Raw genomic sequence first — 27077 nt, forward strand, 5'->3', positions numbered from 1 at the left:
CCTTTGTAGCACACAGCTTACTTTGTGCAATTTGTCTGTCTCATTTGTTGAATTGGGATCTGAAAAGTGCATGTACTTACATAGCTGCTCAAAGCGGTGGCGTGTCATATTGCTACCCATCTAGGGCGTCCTGAGGGCGGCGTCAGTAGACCAGTGTGGGGACCCTGCAAAGGCCCCTTCCCAGAAACCGCATGCGCTCATCCCTGAAGGCATTCAAAATGCAGCTTGTGCATTCACTTGGCTACAGTGGCAGGAAGCGGGGAGACAAGAGTCTGTCACCCGGGGGTGTGGACCGAGTTGTTACTCATCATTTGAAAGCAGGCCACTCCCTGGTGAAGTTTAAAGGGCGTAGGAGACAGTGTGTGGTGTGTATCCAGAGTGGACGCAGGGCAAAGAGTGGGAGATATCTAGTAACTTCCTCTGAGTGCTCTACGTGTTCTGTGCGACTTCGCAGGATGGGGCCGTGCTTCCAGAAGATCCATGACATGTTGTAGGCTAAATGCAAACACTCAAATGGCAGGGTGAAATATTAATTTGTCCTGAAATCTCTGTCTGCATTCACTGAATTGTTGTCAGAGTAGGCTACTACTTCTACATTTGGTTTCAGGCCTGGTCTGTACTAATCCTTATTGAGGGCGTCTATATTTTGAAATAGTCTGAATGGTTGTTTGTATTTTTACATTGTTACAGAAGTAAGAATTGTTGTCAATCAAATAGCCTACTTTGTGTGGGTTTTGAAATACTTTCTGAATATTGTCCTCCGGTTACATTTTCACATATGTATAATAGATTATACTTAGTACATTTGACTAAATTACTCACTCAAAATGTACTACAATTTAAATACTCTTGTTTATTGTTGTGTTGAGTGTTAATAATGAGTGTCTACACAATGGAAGACGATGAGTGTTATTCATATCGACATGAATGTGGTGTCATTAAAGAAGAGGTTGTGCTCTTTAAAACTAAGTTAACGAATGACAATTACAAGTTCATTGTTTTTGGAAGTCTACAGCAGCATTCCAGAATTATATTGGGGTCTAAAGGGTTAACATGACTTGAATGAACATATGACATTACCATGGAATTATTGCATGACAATCCTAGGCGACCCATGAGTGTACCCGTGAGTTTACCAGTCAAATTGCCCGGGTTAGAGGTTCCAAGTCTGTTCTATTCATTCTCTCCCTCTACGTTTGCTGCTGATGCAGCAGCATTGTGGTCATTCAGTCAGCTGTTCATTTGAATTGAAGTTTAATTTATGGTTGAGACGATTATTTTATTTTCATGACTGTCTTCATCCATAATCGTCAGTTACACAGCTATACGGTAATTGTGCCAGCACTAAGGTCACGGGATTCACTTACCCCCTTTATTGTAGAGATGCTGATCCACTAACTAACCATTTATTGTGGAGAGAAGCTTCCGTCAGCCACTATGCTTACTAACTACACCCATAACTGAACAAAGCTGCTCTCTCCCCCCGCCCATCTCCCTCTACAGATTAATTCAAGCCGTCAGTCACTTCCAATCCCAGTCTCATTCATCATCCATCCCCCTTGAATAGAATCACAGGCTTTAAATGTTTTTTATTTTTTATTTTATTTTTTTTAAATCGGACATGGACCCTAATCTCATAGACCACAGCGAGGCAGTTAACCCACTGTTCCCCGGGTGCCGAAGATGTGGATGCCGATGAAGGCAGCCCCTAGCACCTCTGATTCAGAAGGGTTAAATACTGAAGACACTTCAGTTGAAGGCATTCAGTTGTACAACTAACTAGGTATCCCCCTTTCCAAGTTTCCATTCAGCCTTTTTATGCAAGTAAAGTACATGTCAGCTAAATATATTCACGACAGGCCTGATTTCGGTAAACTTTTAAAATGTTCACAAAACACACTAGACAAGTTGGCTGATTAATTAGGGCCGATTTCAAGTGTTCATAACAAATTGGTAATCGGCCTTTTTGGACGCAGATTACATTACAATCCATGAGGAGACTGTGTGGCAGGCTGACCACCTGATACGCGAGTGCAGCAGCAGAAGGACCTGTGGCTGCAAGGAGCCAAGGTACGTTGCTAGCTAGCATTAAAATTATCTTTACATAATCACTAGTTAACTACAAATGGTTGATGATATTACTAGGGTAACTAGCTTGTCCTGCGTTGATTATATGCAATGCCGTGCCTGTTCATTTATCATTGAATCACAGCCTACTTCAACTTCGCCAAACGGGTGATGAATTAACAAAAGCTCATTAGCGAAAAAAGCACAATCATTGCACACAAATGTACCTAACCATAAACAGCCATGTTTCTTTCTTAGAATCAGTACACAATTTTTTTTACATTTTTGATCCAATGCTTGGCTGCCGTTCGACAATTAAAAATAAATCTGTTTTTTTGTCCATAATAATCTCATGTAGGCTATACGTGCGCTCTAGCCATCGGCAGGCAGATTCTACTGTATCTGCACGCTATTGTTGAGAGTGCTAATACCAGAGTAGGCACACTCGCTACATAAAAACAAACTTGGTGAGTTGAAAATGCAATGGAAACCAATTTCTCTTGTATTTTTTTATTAGGTACAGTGGGGCAAAAAAGTATTTAGTCAGCCACCAATTGTGCAAGTTCTCCCACTTAAAAAGATGAGGCCTGTAATTTTCATCATAGGTACACTTCAACGATGACAGGTTTTCACACACTGTTGCTGGTATTTTGGCCCATTCCTCCATGCAGATCTCCTCTAGAGCAGCGATGTTTTGGGGCTGTTGCTGGGCAACATGGACTTTCAACTCCCTCCAAAGATTTTCTATGGGGTTGAGATCTGGAGACTGGCTAGGCCACTCCAGGACCTTGAAATGCTTCTTACGAAGCCACTCCTTCATTGCCCGGGCAGTGTGTTTGGGATCATTGTCATGCTGAAAGCCCCAACCACGTTTCATCTTCAATGCCCTTGCTGATGGAAGGAGGTTCACTCAAAATCTCACGATACATGGCCCCATTAATTCTTTCCTTTAAACGGATCAGTCGTCCTGGTCCCTTTGCAACAACAGCCCCAAAGCATGATGTTTCCACCCCCATGATTCACAGTAGGTATGGTGTTCTTTGGATGCAACTCAGCATTCTTTGTCCTCCAAACACGACGAGTTGAGTTTACCAAAAAGTTATATTTTGGTTTCATCTGACCATACGACATTCTCCCAATCTTCTTCTGGATCATCCAAATGCTCTCTAGCAAACTTCAGATGGGCCTGGACATGTACTGGCTTAAGCAGGGGGACACGTCTGGCACTGCAGGATTTGAGTCCCTGGCGGCGTAGTGTGTTACTGATGGTAGGGTTTGTTACCTCGGTCCCAGCTCTCTGCAGGTCATTCACTAGGCCCCCCCGTGTGGTTCTGGGATTTTTGTTCTTGTGATCATTTTGACCCCACGGGGTGAGATCTTGCGTGGAGCCCCAGATCGAGGGAGATTATCAGTGGTCTTGTATGTCTTCCATTTCCTAATAATTGCTCCCACAGTTGATTTCTTCAAACCAAGCTGCTTACCTATTGCAGATTCAGTCTTCCCAGCCTGGTGCAGGTCTACAATTTTGTTTCTGGTGTCCTTTGACAGCTCTTTGGTCTTGGCCATAGTGGAGTTTGGAGTGTGACTGTTTGAGGTTGTGGACAGGTGTCTTTTATACTGATAACAAGTTCAAACAGGTGCCATAAATACAGGTAACGAGTGGAGGACAGAGGAGCCTCTTAAAGAAGAAGTTACAGGTCTGTGAGAGCCAGAAATCTTGCTTGTTTGTAGGTGACCAAATACTTATTTTCCCCCATCATTTGCAACTAAATTCATAAAAAATCCTACAATGTGATTTTCTGGATTTGTTTTCCTCATTTTGTCTGTCATAGTTGAAGTGTACCTACAATGAGGCCTCATCTTTTTAAGTGGGAGAACTTGCACAATTGGTGGCTGACTAAATACTTTTTTGCCCCACTGTACATAGGAAATTAACTGCAAAAGGTATTTTTCTGTGCACTCATCACACACAGCTTTTTATCCTCAACAAGTCAATTTGATAGTAACATCGCTGGTGGGGAAAAGCGCATACTACTTTTATGCATTTTTTAGAATATTTGCATGAAAATCGTCTCCAATTGGATTGGAAACATGCATACACTCTCAAACAAACCCACACCATGGTCTGGGCAGAGCCCGAATCAGGCTGTAAACTCGGGTAAGAGTCACTCACATTAAGCAGGATTGCTACATCCACTGTGTAAGAAGAACGTTAGTCTAAAATTTACTCACTTGTATATGCAATACACACTGTACCAAGCCTAAATCTGGTGGAGGTTTCCCAGATGGATTCCCATATTAAATCCCAGCTGCAACTCATTACAGCATCCTAATGTTAACATTACGTTGGTCACATTCAGTCCAGTGTATTGCGGTAACACGGATTCTGATATAGCCCGGTGCCCTTGGCGCACAGCAGACCCAGCTGAGAAGGTGACCCTTGATGACCTCTGCTGTCCGTCACTCAGAGGATTCGCTCTCCATCAGACTCATTTCATAATGGTGAGAAACAGTGACAGATGAGGAAATGAGACGAGTGGCCAGAGGGCAACGGACGTGGTCTAAAGTAGTACATCATATAGGGAATAGTGTTGGGTGCGGTCATAGTCTATTCTGTGGAGAGGGGTGCGTGAAGTAGCCCAAGCCTTTTCTAAGTAGACAGACAGTTTACTGCTTGCCTCATCTATTTATGCATCTATGTTATTGATGAAAAACAAACAAAATAAAGGAAACACCAACAGTCTTAATAGGGCGTTAGGGCACTACAAACCAGAACAGCTTCAATGCACCTTGGCATAGATTCTCCAGAATCTCCCACAAGTCTTTAATTTGGTTGAGATCAGGTGACAGACGGCCATGGCATACGGCTTAAATCATTTTCATGCTCATTAAACCAATCAGGGACCACTCGTGTCCAGTGGATGGGGGAATTGTCATCCCATGGGGGTATAGCCTCATTAGCCAAAACGAATGGCCTCCCCAGCATTTTTATAAATGACCTTACGCATGATGGAATTTCTATATACTTTATATTCTCAAGTCAAATCCAATCGTATTTTTCAAGCGCACCTAATACAACAGGTACGGTTGTTAATACAACCTTAACTCTATTTCTTGAACTGCATGTTTGGTAAAGAAAATATTTACTAAATAAACTAAAGTAATAAATTCAAAGAACACAATAACGAGGCTATATACAGGAGGTACCAGTACCGAGTCAATGTGCAGGGGTACAGGTTAGTCAAGGTAATTTGTACATATTAGGTGGGGGTAAAGTGCTATTGCATAGATAATAAACAGCGAGAGGCAGCAGAAAATGTAAATAGTCTGTGTGGCCAGTTCAATAAATATTTAGCAGCATTTTTCCCCCCACGTTTAATTAACCAGGTAAGCTCATTGAGAACAAGTTCTCATTTACAACTGCGACCTGGACAAGATAAAGCAAAGCGACACAAACAGAGTTACACATGGAATAAACAAACGTACAGTCAATAACACAATAGAAAAAGTCTATATACAGTGTGTGCAAATGGCGTGAGGTGGTAAGGCAATAAATAGGCCATAGTAGCGAAGTAATTACAATTTAGCAAATTAACACTGGAGTGATAGATGTGCAGATAATGATGTGCAAGTAGAAATACTGGTGTGCAAAAGAGCAAAAAAGTTAAAAACAATATGGGGATGAGGTAGGTAGATTGGATGGGCTTATTTACAGATGGGCTATGTACAGCTGCAGCGATCGGTAAGCTGCTCAGATAGCTGATGCTTAAAGTCAGTGAGGGAGATGTTTGCAATTCGTTCCAGTCACTGGCAGCAGAGAACTGGAAGGAAAGGCGGCCAAAGGAGGTGTTGGCTTTGGGGATGACCAGTGAGATACACCTGCTGGAGCGCGTGCTACGGGTGGGTGTTGTTATTGTGACCAGTGAGCTGACATAAGGCAGGGCTTTACCTAGCAAAGACTTAAAGATGACCTGGAGCCAGTGGGTCTGGCGACGAATATGTCGCGAGGGCCAGCCGACGAGAGCATACAGGTCGCAGTGGGTAGTATATGGTGGTTTGGTGACAAAACGGATGGCACTGTGATAGACTGCATCCGATTTGCTGAGTAGAGTGTTGGAGGCTATTTTGTAAATGACGTCGCCAAAGTCGAGGACAGTCAGTTTTACGATGGTGTTTTGCAGCGTGAGTGGAGGCTTTATTGCGAAATAGGATGCTAATTCTAAATTTAATTTTTGATTGGAGATGGTTAATATGAGTCTGGAAGGAGAGTTTAGTCTAGCCAGACACCTAGGTATTTGTAGTTGTCCACATATTCAGAATGCTAGTCGGGCGGGCAGCAATCAGTTGAAAGGCATGCATTTAGTTTTACTAGCGTTTACAAGCAGTTGGAGGCCACAGAAGGAGAGTTGGATGGCATTGAAGCTTGTTTGGATGTTTGTTAACACAGTGTCCAAAGAAGGGCTTGGGGATAGAAGCTGTTAAGGAGCCTTTTGGACCTAGACTTGGCGATCCAGTACCGCTTGCCGTGCGGTAGCAGAGAGAACAGTCTATGACGTGGGTGACTGGAGTCCCTGACAATTTTATGGGCTTTCCTCTGACACCGCCTAGTATAAAGGTCCTGGATTGCAGTAAGCTTGGTCCCAGTGATGTACTGGATATGTACGAACAGTCACTGTGGGGGGGACGACGTTGTTGATGCATTTATTGATGAAGCCAATGACTGAGGTGGTATACTCCTGAATGCCAATGGATGAACCCCGGAACATGCGTTTCCATTATTTTGGCAGCAACCTAGCTACCTGTATCAAACAACAAATGCCAAGCACTAACCAGATAGCCAGTGTTGTTGCCAAAAGGGTTGTTCACGTACAGTGTAGGCAAAACCTACTTATGCCCTGAATTTTTGCTCTCATGTCATCCTTTATACATGATGACACATGGCCCTTGCTTGAAGTAGCATTTCCAACCACGTGTTTACTATAGGACAGTGAACGACTGACAGGACAGGCAGGAGAAAGTGCTAGAAAACAGCAGGTTGGACTCAAACCCACTCTCTCACTGTCTTAAACCGCTAGAACACCCCATGCTTCAGTTCCCTTACCCGGTCTTTGTCATCAGCCACATCACACAGCACGTCATCCAGGTCCAGGATACCTCCGTCCCCATGCTCCAACCGGTGCACCTGTAACCAGTAGCTGGCATCCTAGGGGAAGAAGGAGAAGATTCATGTATTGTCCATTTACCGCATGAGAAATGAGTCTTTTACATATCCCATTGTCTCTGGTAAAAATACCCATACAACACATGGAGAGGAGAGAGACGGCCTGAGCGAGTGGGAGGGTGGAGAGGAGAGAAAGCAGGGAGAGATGTTTAGGGCCAGTCTTGACAGGGTTGAGACGGTTTAAGAGCACAGCGACGTGAAGACAGCCCTGAGGGTAGCCACATTATATAATTTATACTGTATAGACTGACAATCTTTCACAATACTGGGAGAATGACCTGCATTACAATTGGTTCCACTTACAAGAAATGGCCAAGGCTAGGGCCATAACACAGCAGACACAGATCAACTGTCAACATGTCCACAGATTCAACAATAAGAGTGTTGGGAAACATCAAAAAAGGAGACGGAGAAATTGAGAGAAAGAGTGAGAAGAACCAAGAGGTAGGCCTACACAGAGAGACAGAGAGGAGAGAGCAGATATACAGAGAGTGATGAATATGGCTGGCTTGCACTGTAATATATTCTGCATTCTGTAACCGTGACTGATGTGTCCCCATGGTGTTAAACCCTGACAGTGAGGGACAATGGAGGAGACCTTGTGGAGCTGACGCATAGCATTAAGATCATTACGACTCTGACAGACAAGTCACTCACCACATGTAGGCAGTACTGGACCCCTGGAGATACCATCTGGGCCAGTATTCATATAGCGTCTCAAAGTAGCAGTGCTGTAAGATCAGGACTGCCATTTATTCATTATGGAGTTAAAAGGCTAAACTGATCCTAGATCTTCATTCCTATTCTGATAGCCTCACTCCTCTCGCCCACACCCCCTCACATCAGACCTGGGGAAAGTGTGGAGGGGAGGGGGAGGCACCTCTCCACTGATACCCCATTGAAGGAACGGTTTTGGTTCAATCAATTACATATTAAAAGAGGACCTGTCTCAGATGGCAATAAAACATAGATTTGTTCCTTAGGGCATACAACGGTAAACTGAGTGTTTGGAAATGTGTTTCTTATTGGACCAGATCATCCCGCTCTGTTTGTCTGTTTTGTTCCATTTGGTGCCTAATGAACACGTCCTTGGTAACTCCAAATTAGGGTGCAGCCAGAATGACAGTCTGTCAGGGGGATAGAGGGAGTGGACTACAGGAAAAAGTGGAGAGCAGAGCACAAATTTACACCAATGGATTCCTTAACATAACCAGTTAAATTGACAAACTGGACCTACTCGTGCATCCTTAAAGAGCCAGTCCCTTAGTGGTCAGATGGCTCAGGGTAGGGTGCAAACACAGAGTGTACACAAAACAAATCACAATGGGGGAGGGAGTGAGGTGGTGGGTGGCCAAGTGGCCCATTTATTTTCTAAAATACTGAGTGCACAAACTGGATTGATGTTAATCTATTCTCACAATTTTTTAGAGAGCGCGAGACCAACACAGACAGACAGGTTGATCTATGATCCACAGTAAGCACACTGGCCCTGGGGCGAGTAGGCCACTTTGACCCCTTCTACAACACTCGTCAGCCTCTCACTTCAACACTGCAATGGTATGGCCTTTTATGGTCTGTTCAAGGCTGAAGTATTAAAAAAAGGCTGAAGTATTAAAAAAGGCTGAAGTATTAAAAAAGGCTGAAGTATTAAAAAGGCTGAAGTATTAAAAGGCTACTATTCCCCTTTCTGTGGCCATTCAGTTGCTTACAAGAACACCTATATACTGTATACACAGCTTCAGAGCAGTCATATCCTGGTTGAACCAGAGCCGTCAGTGATTTTCAGTGAATATTGGCCCATGTCTATTTTGTATTTCTACCCAGGGGGCTTGGCCTCAAGCACGAGTTCTGTGTAGTAGTCTGTTGAGGGGATACTATCTTCTTTGGTTAAACAGGGTCAGCCACATCAGAGAGCAGTGTGTAAAATGCATTCCTAGAAGCCCCAGTCCGTCCAGTAAAAACAGCCAAGCGTAAATAACACACCACATGTCCCAGTGGGTTTCTGGATCTGGAGTAAATAAGGACAGTTGTGGTGGTGTAGCATGCTGGAAACCCGGATCCTATTCATTAGTGCCCGCGTAGCAAATCGTTTGGCAACAAACAGTTTTGCAACGAAAAACAAGCAGGTTCAGGTTAGGCTAGTTCACTCCATGTTTGTCTGTTTTCTTCCATTTCGGCACAGCTTCTGTCCTTACTCAACCCCTAACCTTCAGACACACATTGCATAAATGATCAACCCCATAGCCTTTAGTGATGGGGGGTAGGGAATCAACAGTTACATATTGGGATTTTTTGTTTTTGTTGATATATCGTGTTGTTGACAAAATCCCAATAGAGTTTTTGCACTTGTTAGCTGTATCGGCACCAAAACAGCAGTATTTTTCCTTCATAGCTTGTTCTCCATATTCTAAATAGGGAGACAATTAGTCTCTTGAATCAAAAAGTGCATCTTATTTCAACACACACACACACACACTGTGGGAACATCTCAGACAGGCTCCAGCTCTGTCCTCATCAACCGACTCTTGCAGCAACAGGCCTGGAGTCAGAATGGCTGCAGGAACACCCTTCTGGTCTCAAACATGTACAGAAAGTAATGTTACGCGTATAGGAGTATGTGTAGAGTTCAATGAGAAGTCTAGAACTCTGTATGCTATAGCTAAGCCTGCTAATCTGATCCTGGGGTTCCCCCTGGTTCACCTAGCTTGGCTGCATGTTGCCTTTGGCCTTACTCCAGACCTGCCCAGAGCAGTAGTTTTAAGGCCCTTCTCTACGAGGATGTGTCCTGGGTTTAGAGGTCGATCGATTAAATCGGAATGGCCGATTAATTAGGGCCGATTTCAAGTAGTCATAACAATCGGTAATCAGCATTATTGGACACCGATCATGGCTGATTACATTGCACTCCATGAAGAGACTGCGTGGCAGGCTGACTACCTGTTATGCGAGTGCAGCCAGGAGCCAAGGTAAGGTGCTAGCTAGCATTAAACGTATCTTAGAAAAAACAATCAATCTTAACATAATCACTAGTTAACTACACATGGTTGATGATATTACTAGTTTATCTAGCTTGTCCTGCGTTGCATATAATCGATGCAGTGCCTGTTAATTTATCATTGAATCATAGCCTACGTCGCACCTTAACGGGTGATTTAACAAGCACATTCGCGAAAAAAATTACTGTCATTGCACCAATGTGTACCCAACCATAAACATCAATGCCATTCTTAAAATCAATACACAAGTATATATTTTTAAACCTGCATATTTAATTCATATTGCCTGCTAACATGAATTTCTTTTAACTGGGGAAATTGTGTCACTTCTCTTGCATTCTGTGCAACAGAGTCAGGCTATATGCAGCAGTTTGGGCAGCCTGGCTCGTTGCAAACTGTGTGAAGACCAACTTCGCCAAACGGGAGATGACTTAACAAAAGCGTATTTGCGTAAAAAGCACAATCGTTGCATGAATGTACCTAACCATAAACATCAATGCCTTCCTTAAAATCAATACACTGAATTATATATTTTTAAACCTGCGTATTTCGTTAAGAAATCCAGGTTAGCAGGCAATGTTAAACTAGGGAAATTGTGTCACTTCTCTTGCATTCATTGCACGCAGAGTCAGGGTATATGCAACAGTTTGGGCTGCCTGGCTGGTTGAGAACTAATGCCAGAATTTTACGGAATTATGACATAACATTGAAGGTTGTGCAATGTAACAGGAATATTTGGAGTTAAGGATGCCTCCCATTAGATAAAATACGGAACGGTTCCGTATTTCACTGAAAGAATAAACGTTTTGTTTTCGAAATGACCGTTTCCGGGTTTTGACCATATTAATGACCAAAGGCTAGTATTTCTGTGTGTTTTATTATATTAGAATTAAGTCTGTTTTGATAGAGCAGTCTGAGCAGTGGTAGGCAGCAGCAGGCTCATAAGCATTCATTCAAACAGAACTTTTGTGCGTTTGCCAGCAGCTCTTCGCTGTGCTTCAAGCATTGAGCAGTTTATGACTTCAAGCCTATCAACTCTCGAGATTAGGCTGGTGTAACCAATGTGAAATGGCCAGCTAGTTAGCGGGGTGCACGCTAATAGTGTTTCAATCAGTGACGCAACTCGCTCTGAGACCTTGAAGTAGTAGTTCCCCTTGCTCTGCAAGGGCCGCGGCGGCTTTTGTGGAGCGATGGGTAGCGATGCTTCGAGGTTGGCTGTTGTCGATGTGTTCTTGGTTCGAGTCCAGGCAGGGGCGAGGAGAGGGACGGAAGCTATACTGCTACACTAGCAATAATAAAATGCCTATAAGAACATCCAATAGTCAAAGGTATATGAAATACAAATGGCAGAGATAAATACTATTAACCACAACCCAAAACTTCTTACCTTGGAATATTGAAGTCTCATGTTAAAAGGAACCACCAGCTTTCATATGTTCTCATGTTCTGAGCAAGGAACTTAAACGTTAGCTTTTTTACATGGCACATATTGCACTTTTACTTTCTTCTCCAACACTTTGTTTTTGCATTATGTAAACCAAATTGAACCCGTTTCATTATTTGAGGCCAAATAGATTTTATTGATTATACTAAGTTAAAATAAAAGTTTTCATTCAGTATTGTTGCAATTGTCATTATTACAAATAAATAAAATGTAAAAATACAATTAAATATATATATATTTTTCTTTTTAATTTTTTTAATCGGCCGATTAATCTGCTTTTTTTGGTCCTCCAATCGCTTTCGGCGTTGAAAATCATAAAATCGGTCGACCTCTACCTGGGATAATGCAGAGCACCATGGGTTCTGGGCACAGTCCAAAACAGGCAGTGGAGGTTCTAGCTCAGTGCACAGACAGGCCACTCTGTGAATGACGTGTGTTGCATTGCCATGCACTGCTGAGCACTAAGAGCAGTATGCACAAAGACCAGTGTTGTACTGAAGGAACAGGCTGGCTGGAGGGAGGATGGACTGTGTGACAAGGCTAAGCATACCGCTTTTCCTCTCTCCCAGCATTTCTGGCTGCCAGCATCTCACTCTCCACTCTTTCACGCTCCCTTGCGCTCTTCCAGAACTTCCACATTTTGTTACAGTCTGAATTTAAAATGGATTAAATTGAGATTGTGTCACTGATCTACACACAATGGCCCATGATGTCAACATGGAACTTCGTTTTTAGAAATGTTAACAGATAACAGATAACAGAAGCAAAAGCTAAAATGTCTTCAGTCAATAAGTATTCAATCATTTTGTTATGGCAAGCCTAAATAAGTTCAGGAGTAAAAATGTGCTTAACAAGTCACATAATAGGTTGCATGGGCTCACTGTGCGCAATATAGTGTTTAACATGACTTAAATGACTACCTCATTGGGGTACCTATCTGTACCCCACGCAGAATTATATGCAAGGTCCCTCAGTCAAGCAGTGAATTTCAAAACACAGATTTGAGGTTTTCCAATGGTTCACAAAGAAGGGCACCGATTGGTAGATGGGTTAAAAAATTTAAAAAAGTACACATTGAATATCCCTTTCACCATTGTGAAGTAATTAATTTCACTTTGAATGATGTATGTACACCCAGTCACAACAGAAGAGACAGGCATCCTTCCTAACAGTTAACAGAGAGGAAGGAAACCGCTCAGGGATTTCACCATGAGGCTAATGGTGACTTTAAAATGGTTACAGTTTGATGAGTGTGATCGGAGAAAACTGCAGATGGATCTACGACATAGTTAGGGCAGGGCGATATGGCCAAAAAATCTATATTTTTTCCAAATTTATGGGCTTCACAATACATCTCAAAATGTTTTAATGTTCTTTAAAATAATCTTTTAAAGGTCAAAACCTTGCATGTACAACTATACCTAGGCTAAATATAAGCCTTCCACAACCATAAGACCCACTAATAAATTCATTATTTTATCAAAATAGTTTAACCTGCTTTTTTGCAATAATCACTTATCTGGCTTTCGAGTCTATGAAAATGCCCTTTTAGTTAAACCAGAAACATGCATAAGGCACATTCACTAATAATGACTAACTTCTGATAGCATTATAGAACATTAACACAGGTCTCAATCTCTGAAGGGCAAGCCCACGTGCTAGTGAGAAGTCAGCTAAATGTTAAATATGAAGTCTAGCCAACGTGGATCTATTTGCTTGCTAACAAAGTAAAACAATGGAATTTATAAACACACCCTCCTTCCCATCTCCAACTGTTTGAAACACAGCCTGTTCACTTTTAGATGTTGAAATCAAGTGGCCTAACTGGATAAGATGCTGCTTATTTCTCAGAATGACAACGAGTTGCCAATTCTTTATATAAATGTGTCTTATGCTCATTGCACATTAATAAAACAAACTAGACAGCTAGCACATAAGTCTGGCTAAAATGTTGCTAGCGAGTACGTGGTACCGCAATGCCACACTTGACAAACTGAGCATTAATTTTCCACAATCAAGTTCATTGATACTCTCGTTTTAGTAGGGTCTGCTCTGTTCTACATTTTGGGAGTTGAGACATGAAAAGGGCATTGTTAGAAAGGCCGGGTTCTCCTCTATTACAGTCAAATAAATATCTCTAGGCGTTTGTGTCCATATGACCGATTCAGTTGGACCAAACCTGAAATGCAAATAGCGAGTTTAAACCGCTTGTCAGAGAGGAAGAAGTTATCTTTTGTTGTTGTTGTGAGTGGCAGGGGAATGGGCTTGGTGTCTGTGTGTGAGTGGGAAGGTACACAGTGCACACAGCACAGAAGGAGTGAAGGAGACCAAAAATGTTCATAAATACGAAAACTATATATAAAACGTTGATTCTTGCGATACAGGCATTTTGAACATTGTGTTAAAACACACATTAGAATTAAACTAATTTGATATATTACCCAGCCCTATTTGATGTTACTCCACAATACTAACCTAAAATGACAGAGTGAAAAGAAGCAAGCCTGTACAGAACACAAATATTCTAAAACATGCATCCTGTTTGCATTAAGGCACTAAAGTAAAACTGCAAAAATACTTGGCAAAGACATTAACTTTACGTGCTGAATACAAAGCATGTTTGGGGCAAATCCAACATGTCACTGAGTACCACTCCTCATATTTTCAAGCATGGTGGTGGTTGCATCATGTTATGGGTATGCTTGTCATCAGCAAGGACTAGGGATTTTAGGCTTAAAATAAACAGAATAGAGCTAAGCACAGGCATAATCCTAGAGGAAAACCTGGTTCAGTCTGATTTCCACCAGACACTGAAAGACAACCTAATATGCAAGCCCAAAAATACACACTGGAGTTGCTTACCAAGATGACATTGAATGGTCTTGGGTGGCTGAGTTACAGTTGACTTAGATTTTCAAGACTATGGCAAGACTTGAAGATGGCTGTATAGCCATGATCAACAACTAACTTGAGAGGTTTAAGAATAAATATGCAAAAATTGTACAATCCAGGTGTGCAAAGCTCTTAAGAGATATACCCAGAAAGACTCTCATCTGTAATCGCTGCCAAAGGTGATTCTAACATGTATTGACTCAGGAGTGTGAATACTCATGTAATGATATTCCTGTATTTCATTTTCAATACATTTGCAAACATTTCTAAAAACATGTTCTCACTTTGTCATTATGAGCTATTGTGTGTAGATGGGTGAGATGTTGTATCTTATTTAATACATTTTGAATTCAGGCTGCAACAACAAAATGTGGAATAAGTTAAGAGGTATGAATACTTCATGAAGGCACTGTATATTTATACTTCATTAATATTAAAGTACTGATGCTGCATTTGTTCTGCTCAGCAGAAGTCATCCTCACAACACAGTTTCTCAGCAGACCCAATGCAGGTTTAAGAGCCAAACTCATCCATCTTCAAATCTCTCCCTATCCCTACAGCGAAGAACACCAAAGGCAGGTTTAGTAGCCAAACCCATTCCCCTCCTTCCTCGGTCATGTAGGCTCATTTGCATGTAGTTTACTGTATGACTGACAAAAACTTGCACTGCCATGAGGTTTTAGTATAGCCCTGAGAACCAGTTTTGCTGCAGCGCTCTCTTTCTGGTCTGAATTCATGCAGAGAACAAATTGGAGGGGGAAACACGTGCGTGTACACACACATCTGAGAGCATAATTAAGTGACTGTAGATTTAGGATTAAGCATGGAGGGAGAGCCTCTCCGTGTGTTGCGTTGACAGATGGAGGACAGTAAGTTACTTAGGCAACGTGGCTGGGAGCTGACAAAATGAAGACAAAGCTACTGCAACTATCTGGGGGGAGATTAACAAACATTACAACATAATACAATCCAGAGAAATCCCCTTACATACTTCTTTCTCCTGTCCTAGCAGCACGCCAACCCTACTGTAATGTACAAAGGATTCCCTATTGCACCCTATATAGTGCAATACTTTTAACATGCGCCCTATGGAGCCTCGTCGAAAGTTGTGCACTAGGCTATATAGGGAATAGGGTGCCATTTGGGAGGTATCTGAGGAGGTCTGCTAGGGGGTGAAAGAGTTTGGGATTGGACCAGGCTCCAGTAAACTGATCATGGTCTAGAAATAGCTAACTGAGCACAGCCAGTCTCATCTAGGCCAAGACAAACAGTAGAGACCTTCATGACAATAGAACTCTCTGAGGTACCATTTCTTTGGCGAGAACAACTCTAGCATGGTTGATTCTGGAGGACTCGTTCACTCTACCGTACCTGCCCTCCAACAGCTGTGTCCCAAATGGCACGCTCTTTCATTTTGACCAGTCTATGCTCACCTTTACTGTTTATCTGATCAGAAGGCTGACAACTCAACCGGTGAGGTAGACTATTAGCTAGACACACATAAAGCTTTGGCCATGGCCCACACTACCTCCAATAATGTAAACAGATGTAGAAGAAGATCTTACTTCATATTTTGGTAGTGTAAAACACCCTGTGTGTAAACTGGGATTGAGAAACATGGAGGTGTGAGGGAACAGAGCCTTCCAGACACAGCAGAGATGTGAAGCAATGGAGCTGCACAACACAAATTAACATTAGAACAATGTTGTGTCATGACTCAAAAATTACCCACAAATCAATTTTGACAAATCTCGCTACAAATTTGGGTAGCTATCTAAAGTCAAGTTCATATATTATGAAATCGGCGACCACACAAGGTCACGTACACCATGCACATGCTTGTGTCCTAAATAGCAACCCTACTCCCTACATAGGGCTCTGGTCAAAAGTACTGCACTATATAGGGAATAGGGTGCCATTTGAAATGGAGATAAATAATGATAGGCAGAGGGGCCAATACAACACTGTGTCCCGCAAATGGCACCCTATTCCCTATATAGTGCACTAGTTTTGACCAGGGCCCATAGAGGCTGGTCAAAAGTAGTGCACTATATAGGCTACCATTTGGGACATAGCCAGGGCCTGTGTCAGTAACAAGATATGCCTATTACCTAGCCTACGTTCATTACTCTCTGCAGGCATGGCTTTGTGCTTAGTCCTGAAGTCAAGTGCGTTACATTCCTCCGTGTGTGCGCGTGCGACTGACTATAAGCTCATCCGGAATCTTAAGTACAGGTCCTCAGTGGGAAATACTGCTTATTCACTCAATTTACAACCAGGCTGCCCTTTTCCAGTGTTACACTGTGTGATAGAGAGACTGTAGTCAGCAATAACTCCTGTTAGACTGATCTGAGGAAACGGAGAAAGGGGGTTAAGAGGAACGGTAATGTCTCGTTTTAAATCACAATGACACGGCACAAAAACACAGCCACAATGAACCAGTTGAGCTAGCTATAGTTCTCAGCTATAGAACTCTGTCCTCCAAACCCGTCTCTCTCTCAAACACCCCTATTTCGTCACCTCGGTACCAGGCCAGTCAGCCCGCAGACAATGTCTCCCAAATAGCACCCTAATCCTTATATAGTGCACTGCTATGTAGGGAAAAGGGTGCCATTTGGAATGTAACCTCAGAACCCCATCAGACAGGACTCAATATCTCAGAGGCTTCCTCTTCCACATGACATACAGCCAGGAGCTAGCCCCTCAAGTCCAACCCTACCCCCCCCCCCCCCCCCCCCCTCGTGAGCTCCCGGCCACAGGGCCAAGCATACCCTTCCTGGAAGGGGTCCCACTCAACACACAATGTTACATTCAGATTTATTAAGTGCAGTTGTGGTCTCTGATCCAATCAAGAATGAAAATATTAAAAACAGGAGGCAGAGTAGATTCTACAAATATCTGTAATTACTTAAGACTGGATGTTTGCTCGTTACTTCAATCGTTAGGGTCGAACAGAGCCCCTCAAAGCAATTAGTAGGACCCCGTTTCACATCAGGTTGGAATAGTTTGACCTATATTAGTGGCAAGGTTTTGCTGAGTTTGAACTGGGGGGGGAAGAGAGGCTTGGCAATGAGGAGTAGCTAGGTCTACCTATGTCGCCCCATTTGATCTCAATCCACCTAAAGAAATAATCTGCTTAACCAGGCCACATGAAAAGCTTTTTAGATGAACAGGACTTGGAGAGCAGCACACACTGCCACTACGACCTTCAGAGGGACTAACCTGGAACGCTAAATCAATTCACTGTCAACCAGTGGAGAAAACACAGCACTTCACAGCAGAGGCCTTTTCTCAACACCACGATGTGAGAGCAAAGGAGGTGTAGACCAGAGGTCGACCGATTATGATTTTTCAATGCTATGATTTTTCAATCCGATACCGATTATTGGAGGACAAAAAGGGCCGATACCGATTAATTGGCCGATTTTATTTATTTATTTGTAATAATGACCATTACAACAATACTGAATTAACACTTATTTTAACTTAATATAATACATCAAAATCAATTTAGCCTCAAATAAAAAATGAAACATGTTCAATTTGGTTTAACCTGTTGCGACGAGCAATCCCGTATCTGGGAGCGTAATTATAGCCTCAAGCTCATTACCATAACGCAACGTTAACTATTCATGAAAATCGCAAATGAAATGAAATAAATATATTGGCTCACAAGCTTAGCCTTTTGTTAACAACACTGTCATCTCAGATTTTCAAAAAATGCTTTTCAACCATAGCTACACAAGCATTTGTGTAAGAGTATTGATAGCTAGCATAGCATTAAGCCTAGCATTCAGCAGGCAACATTTTCACAAAAACAAGAAAAGCATTCAAATAAAATCATTTACCTTTGAAGAACTTTGGATGTTTTCAATGGGGAGACTCTCAGTTAGATAGCAAATGTTCAGTTTTTCCAAAAATATTATTTGTGTAGGAGAAATCGCTCCGTTTTGTTTATCACGTTTGGCTAAGAAAAAACCCCGAAAATTCAGTCATTACAACGGCAAACTTTTTTCCAAATTAACTCCATAATAGACAGAAACATGGCAAACGTTGTTTAGACTCAATCCTCAAGGTGTTTTTCACATATCTATTCAATGATAAATCACTCGTGGCAGTTTGGTTTCTCCTCTGTTCAAAATGGAAAAATGCACGCACCTGGAGATTACGCAATAGTTTCGACGGAGGACACCGAGCGGACACCTGGTAAATGTAGTCTCTTATGGTCAATTTTCCAATGATATGCCTACAAATACGGCACAATGCTGCAAACACCTTGGGGAAACAACAGAAAGTGTAGGCTCATTCCTTGCGCATTCACAGCCATATAAGGAGACATTGGAACACAGCGCATTCAAAATCTGGCTCACTTCCTGTATGAAATTTCATCTTGATTTTGCCTGTAGCATTAGTTCTGTGGCACTCAGACAATATCTTTGCAGTTTTGGAAACGTCAGTGTTTTCTTTCCAAAGCTGTCAATTATATGCATAGTCGAGCATCTTTTCGTGACAAAATATCTTGTTTAAAACGGGAACGTTTTTCATCCAATTATGAAATACTGCCCCCAGAGGTTCAAGAGGTTAAATAATGCAAAAACAAAGTGTTGGAGAAGAAAGTAAAAGTGCAATATGTGCCATGTAAGAAAGCTAACGTTTAAGTTCCTTGCTCAGAGCATGAAAACATATGAAAGCTAGTGGTTCCTTTCAACATGAGACTTCAATATCCCCAGGTAAGAAGTTTTAGGTTGTAGTTATTATAGGAATTATAGGACTATTTCTCTCTATACCATTTGTATTTCATTAACCTTTGACTATTGGATGTTCTGATAGGCACTTTAGTATTGCCAGTGTAACAGTATAGCTTCCGTCCCTATCCTCACCCCTACCTGGGCTCGAACCAGGAACACAACGACAACAGCCAAGCAGAGTTACCCATGCAGAGCAAGGGGAATAACTACTCCAAGTCTCAGAGCGAGTTGCGTCACCGATTTGAAAAGCTATTAGCGCACACCCTGCTAACTAGCTGGCCATTTCACATTGGTTACATCAGTCTAATCTCGAGAGTTGATAGGCTTGTTTTATCTAACGGGTGGCATCCCTAAGTCTAAATATTCCTGTTACATTGCACAACCTTCAACTTTATGTCAAAATTACGTAACATTCTGGCAAATTAGGCTGCCCAAACTGTTGCATATACACTGACTCTGCGTGCAATGAACGCAAGAGAAGTGACAATTTCACCTGGTTAATATTGCCTGCTAACATGGATTTCTTTTAGCTAAATATGCAGGTTTAAAAATGCATACTTCTGTGTATTGATTTTAAGAAAGGCATTGATGTTCATGGTTAGGTACACATTGGAGCAACGATACGCACCGCATCGATTATATGCAACGCAGGACACGCTAGATAAACTAGTAATATCATCAACCAAGTGTAGTTAACTAGTGATTATGGTTGATTGATTGTTTTATTATAAGATAAGTTTAATGCTAGCTAGCAACTTACCTCGGCTTCTACTGCATCCGCGTAACAGGCAGTCTCCTTGTGGAGTGCAATGTAATCAGGTGGTTAGAGCGTTGGACTAGTTAACTGTAAGGTTGCAAGATTGAATCCCCCGAGCTGACAAGGTAAAAATCTGTCCTTCTGCCCCTGAACGAGGCAGTTAACCCACCGTTCCTGAGCAGTCATTGAAAATAAGAATGTGTTCTTAACTGACTTGCCTAGTTAAATAAAGATTAAATAAAGGTGTAAAAAAAAGGGGCCAAATCGGTGTCCAAAAATACAGATTTCGATTGTTATGAAAACTTGAAATCGGCCCTAATTAAATCGGCCATTCCGATTAATCGGTCGACCTCTAGTGTAGACACAGAGACAGCCACAGAGAGACACAGAGAGACAGCCACAGAGAGACAGCCACAGAGAGACAGCCACAGAGAGACAGCCACAGAGAGACAGCCACAGAGAGACAGCCACAGAGAGACAGCCACAGAGAGACAGCCACAGAGACAGCCACAGAGACAGACACAGAGAGACGTAAGTATTCTCTCCCCTCGTATGGGTGTTGAGGAGATTAGGAGTGTTCCCTAGAGGCCTAGCGAGGACACAGGGAACTCAGTGTTAACGAGGAGGGAGGAGGGACGGGCATCTTTCTCACTGATTCCTTTCTCTAGTTGAGCCAGTGTGGGTCAGACCTTGTTTTAAATGCGATTTGAAATAATTTCACACTTTGTGCTCGACTGAACTTTCCTGGCTTAAAGAATAGACCCAAACGCAGCCCATTGAGTGGAACTCCAGGCAGGCTAGTGCAAATGCTCAAAGTATTTGAAATATTTAAAATAGTATCTGTACCCAGGTTCTGGTGTGGGTGAAAGAGAGCTGTCCAGGTGGTGTCACAGGACACCCAGCTCAGACGGCAGGCTAGGGCCAGTGTGTAAAAAGACACCATCCACAATCACAGAGTGGCTCATTCATCCATTAGACCCTCATCTGTGCAGGTCAGCGTAAGCACTACACAGGCACGCAAGCACCTACTTTGACCACAACCCGCCGTAACCCAAACGCCATTCACAAATTGGCCATTTTGCTCCTTGCGGCAGCTAAAGTTGTTAATGACGCAATTCAAGTAGGCATACAAAAACTAGTTGTAAGCTATCTGCACCTACCAGGATTCTAGTATTAAAATTCAAGTTGCAGTTTGGTATTTCACCATTATATACAAGTCTATGGTATTTCCGCTGGAAAGAACAGCAATTAAAGCAAATGAGCAAAAGAGAACAAATCTAAATCACAATAATGTTCATGAATTAAGTCAACGGTATCAGACATTTTCATTCCATTACGCCTACTCTGAAAGATAACACAGCCAACAGCTCATTGTAATAAATACGCATCCAAAATGGCACCCTATTCCCTTCCTTATATAGTGCAATACTTTTAATATCGCGAATAGGGTGCCATTTGGGACGGAATTAAATGGCATTCCGATCCCCTAAATGAAGCAGCCAATCCAAAAGCATATTGTGGAATAGCATGGAGGCAGAAAACATTCTGTGGGCAAACATTTCTGCTTTTCAGGAAACCCAGTCATGAGAAATTGATAGGGAATGTACAGTATTATACTCCAACATTTCAGCACAGTGCCTTTCAGCAGGGAAAATCAGGTTTCCTCCTACCGCTATTCATTTAACCACGCCAAAACGAATATGCATCGAGTACCTTCCGAACAACGACAGGTCTGCAATCGCAGAAAAGTACAGAAAAATACAAAGTACAGAAAAATTAAAGTTCAAATGTAAACATTTTCGCAGACAGCAAAAAAAAAGCAGGAGTGGAGCAGAGAAAAAAATACAGCCAATTGGAATTTCTATTTAAGGTCAATCCATTAGAGAGAAATGGGAGGGAAACCGAAGACACACGTCAGAGTCTTCAGTTACACTGGCTGTCACACTGCCAACACTACCCCTTACTTAGACCGCTTGATGTTGGCGAATAAAAGAAGACTGAAGTCTTAGTGGAAGACAAACTATCCCAGAATTGAGTAAGGGGTTTGCCAGAGCCCAGAATTCAGCAAACACTCATAAGCCTGAATGGCAGTTCAATAAATAGGAAAAGTTCCCCCACACAAATGAATCCAGTGGAACTTCACAAATTGGGGATAAGAGGTAGAGAGCGTTATCCTAACTGAATGGAGAGGAAGTCCAAACAAGAGGAAAGCAGACATGGGAGTGCTTTAGTGATAACCCAAACAAATCCTTTATTCTTTAGGCACTCTTCTGTCAATGGGATTAGGCCATTTTGAATGGATAACAATTTGAGACCATATCACTTCTATAAGGATTTGTTTGTCAGTCTGGAAGCCTGATGGGCTAGGGGGACATGTCCTAGCATGAGATGATAGGAAACAACAGGCAGAACAGGGCTGTGTACCATGGGTCACAGATGCCCTGTTTCCTTATACAGTGCAAAACTTTTGACATTTCTTTTTGAAAAAAGAAACATCCCTTTTTCAGGACCCAGTCTTTCAAAGATATTTGGATTTTTATACATTTACTTCATAGATCTTCATTGTAAAAAGTTTAAACACTGATTCCCATGCTTGTTCAATGAAGCATAAATTATTAATGAACATGCACCTGTGGAACGGTCATTAAGACACTAACAGCTTACAGACAATAGGCAATTAAGGTCACAGTTATGAAAACTTAGGACCCTAAAGAAGCCTTGCTACTGACTCTGAAAATCACCAAAGAAGCCCAGGGTCCCTGCTCATTTGTGTGAACGTGCCTTAAGCATGCAAATAGCGAGTTTAAACTGCTTGGTGTCAGAGAGGAAGTAGTTATATTGCGTCTGTTGTTGTGAGTGGCAGGGGAATGGGCTTGGTGTGTGAGTGAGTGGGAAGGTGCACAGTGCACACAGCACAGAAGGAGTGAAGGAGACGAGACAACGCTCATGAAAATACAAATATATGAACACCTCGATTCTTGCGATACAGGCATTTGGAACATCGCGCTAAAACATACATTTAAATTAAGTCTATATACGTCGCCCATCCCTACCCGAACAGCACTATATAATTCGCACTCTGAATTGAGTCATGTGGAGTTCAACAGGGAACATAATCCTTGGTAGGCGTGTTGTCGCCGCCGACAGAACCTCTGACGAGTAACAGGCGAGCAGAGCTCACAGTCTGCTCAGTGTAAAAGTAGAGAGAGGAACAGACAAAGTCCTGATCCACTGGAAATGAAGATGGCCCTTGCAAATGCGTGTGTGTACTGTATAGACTAGAGTGCAGAGAACACTAAACATTTTTTTTATACAAAAAAATTAAGGTGCACAAAAAGGAATTCCGTGTCTTTTAGGCCAATCTGTTCTGCACACAATTTTACAGAGCTTACAATAAACAGACTAGAAAAGCCAGGCTAGATCTTCAGATACACGCCCGTCTTCACCCCAGGACTGAGTTGGTCAAGATTAAAGCATTTAATCATGCTTTAAAAAAATAATTATTATTATGTCAGATTGTTTTTGAAAAATACAAGAAATCAAGCAAAACAGACTAAAAAAAGTTAGTGCCACACAGTGTCCCAAAAGTCACCCTATCCCTATTTTGACCACAACTTTTAAAAAACAGGGCTCAGTGTGCCATTTGGGGGAAGGACAGACCGACTACTACCTGGTAGGCCCGACATGTCTCCACCCTCTTCAGGGCACAGTGGTGCTTCCACAGCCCATTAACCTGCTGTTATTCTACACACAGTACACCTGCTGTCTGCTGATGTCGTGCTCTCCTGGGACATGGGTTATGTTACTATGGGGGGGGGGGGGGGGGGGGGGGGGGGTGTAGCCCGAGATTCTGAATGAGGCCACACACTGCAACTTGAGAATCCCCCCATCTTCTTGCTACATTAGATAGAGTGTATCATATCACCAGTCTCATTGGTTATTGATACAGTTTGCAGCAACATAGCAGCATATTAAACAAACTAGATGCACCAAAAGAAAAATACCTGAAAGACTGACTTGAAAGTACAGAATACAAAGCAATGGAAGCGATTGGGACGAACGTCAGGAAGAAAGTACAAACAGAGCTGAGAGGAGAGAGAGCAAGTATGGCTTTCATACACACACATAGCTGGCTGCTAGATCAATGAACTGGATTACATTTATAGACCTTCAGCAAAGTGAGGCTCAAGAGGCAGCAGCTCAAAGCATTGGCAGACCTGAGATCAGCTTTGGAGGGGTTCGGTGCCAGCCCGGTACCGTTTCATTCTGGGCCTCTTCAGGTTTCATCCTGGATTCTTAACCCTCTACTTCATAAGGCTGCCACTTCATAATGACTGATCTCCAGTGACTTCAGGTGGTCAGGGGCTGTGTCCCAAATGGCACCCTATTCCCTAACTCCATGGGTCCTGGTCAAAAGTGTGCAATATTAGGGAATAGGGTCCCATTTTCTACACAGAATAGTTCAAATCAGTAAATCTGATCAGAGATCCTACACCAAGACAATAATTTCTTATGAGCAAGCAAAGTCTATTGGGTGATGGCTTCGGTTAATCGTCATTACCAACAAGAAGGTCCTACCAAGGATGATTTAGCTATTTGATTTTGAATTAAGACCCCTTGAAGTATCAACAAAAAATATTAAATTGATTACATTTTTTTTATTTGGCCTTACTGCTACTATCCCATACAAGCGCATTGAATAACAGATTCACTACATGGAACAGTCCCCCCCAAAAAATCTAAAATAAGTTTGTTCTGAAGTGTCTGTCCTATATCTGAGCAATAAGAAAGATCAGTGAAAAAAATTACATTCAAAAGATTGGGGTCACTTAGAAATGTCCTTATTTTTTAAAGAAAACTGATCAGACATACAGTGTAGACATTGTTAATGTTGTAAAGAAAAGGCCATCTCTCAGACTGGCCAATAAAAATAAAAGATTAAGATGGGCAAAAGAACACAAGACACTGGACAGAGGAACTCGGTCTTGAAGGCCAGCATCCCGGAGTCGCCTCTTGACTGTTGACATTGAGACTGGTGTTTTGCGGGTACAATTTAATGAAGCTGCCAGTTGAGGACTTCTGATGCGTCTGTTTCTCAAATTAGTCACTAATGTACTTGTCCTCTTGCTCAGTTGGGAACCGGGGCCTCCCACTCCTCTTTCTATTCTGGTTAGAGACAGTTCGCGCTGTTCTCTGAAAGTAGTACACAGCGTTGTACGAGATTTTCCATTTCTTGGCAATTTCTCAGAACAAGAATAGACTAACGAGTTTCAGAAGAAAGTTATTTGTTTCTGACCATTTTGAGCACGCAATTGAACCCACAAATGCTGAGGCTCCAGATACTCAAGTAGTCTAAAGAAGACCAGTGTTATTGCTTCTTTATTCAGAACAACCGTTTTCAGCTGTGCTAACATAATTGCAAAAGGGTTTTCTAATGATCAATTAGCCTTTTAAAATTATAAACTTGAATTAGCTAACACAACGTGCCATTGGAACACAGGAGTGATGGTTGCTGATAATGGGCCTCTGTACGCCTATGTAGATATTCCATAAAATACAGCCGTTTCCAGCTACAATAGTCATTTACAAGATTAACTATGTCTACACTATTTCTGATCATTTTTATGTTATTTTAAAAATGGACAAAAAGTGCTTTTCTTTCAAAAACAAGGGGAATTTCTAAGTGACCCCAAACGTTTGAGCAGCAGTGTATACTTCCATACAGGGGGGGGGGGGTCTTCAGAGGAGTGGCTTGTGGATGTCCTAGCAACCGACACAAATTTCTTACAAACAAGTACACCTCCACAGAGGCGTCATATTAGTGTGTAGCCGAAACTGTTCAGACAGACAGAAGTTGGCAGATGGGCTGTACTGAGTCCCAAGACGCTTGTGTGTGTGTGTGTGTGTGTGTGTGTGTGTGTGTGTGTGTGTGTGTGCAGAGCAAAACTAGGAACACCGTTGAGTTTGTGAGTCTCATCTTTTCACAGTGCCGGGGAAACTAAACCAAATCATGAATTTCTGTCAAACCTTGTCCATAGACTGCTTAGAGGGCAAGGAAATCAAAGTCATTTTGTCATTTGGGTAACTATCCCTTTGTGGAAATGCTGCTTCCTTCTGCTCTTCAGGGGGGTGGCTGAGGTGATGACAGAGTTGTCTGAATTAGACTCCGTTCCCTGCAGTGTACTGCTTTTGACCAGGGCTCATAGGTCTCTATTCAAAAGCAGTGCACTGCATAGGGAATAGGGTGCCATTTGGGGGACACAGACCAGAGAATAACAGCGTTGAGCCCCGGAGCACAGCTGGTGTCATTTAACTTGTGTTGAGCTGATTATGCAGAGGCTTGGGTTTTGTCCCAAAGGGCACTCAATTCCTTTTATAGTGCACTACTTTTGATCAGGGCCTATAGGGCTATGGTCAAAAGTAGTGCACTATATAGTGACCGTAGATGCATTTGGGACACATTCTTGGTGGGTGCCATCCTCTCTTCCCCACCTCCCTCCAGTGAAGAGAGTGCAGAGCCTCCCAAAGGTGCTCCAAGCGTGTATCTGATGAGCTCACTCTGTTTAATCTATTCCCCTCAAACAAAGTAAAGTCAAAACAACAGGACTGGAACAGTGGAATACATGGTGCCACTCCCCAAAATAGGAAACCGCTAAAAATCAGTTCTTCAGTTGTAGCTGAGCAGACACAGCCCATTTCCATGTGTGCAGACCCATAAGAGCAACTGATCATTCTGTTAAGAGTAGCGTAAAATAGGAATATTTTGCTGCGGTGACAGGCAAAGCTAAACATGTTAGCGGTTGACAAGGTTCTCCCAAGGATCAAAGTTCAAATCTTACCACTGAGGAAAAGACTGCACCGCAAACGGCATCGTATTCCCTACATAGTGCACTATTTTTTGACAGAGATTTAAGGCCCTGGTCAAAAGCAGTGCACTATATAGGAATAGGGT

At 42.3% G+C, this 27077-nt stretch overlaps 1 protein-coding gene across 5 annotated transcripts in view; it reads right to left on the bottom strand.

The window, feature by feature from the left end:
• The window catches only part of LOC139376031 (partitioning defective 3 homolog), a 226215-nt gene that overhangs the window by 167235 nt on the left and 31903 nt on the right, over nt 1-27077 (bottom strand). For all 5 annotated transcript variants that reach the window (XM_071118114.1, XM_071118112.1, XM_071118115.1 and 2 more), the window contains exon 2: nt 7169-7270. In XM_071118114.1, the coding sequence (XP_070974215.1) occupies nt 7169-7270 (102 nt within the window). The remainder of the gene's footprint in view (nt 1-7168; nt 7271-27077) is intronic.

Source organism: Oncorhynchus clarkii, chromosome 20 (genome assembly GCF_045791955.1).
Source record: "Oncorhynchus clarkii lewisi isolate Uvic-CL-2024 chromosome 20, UVic_Ocla_1.0, whole genome shotgun sequence".
Lineage (NCBI taxonomy): Eukaryota > Metazoa > Chordata > Actinopteri > Salmoniformes > Salmonidae > Oncorhynchus > Oncorhynchus clarkii.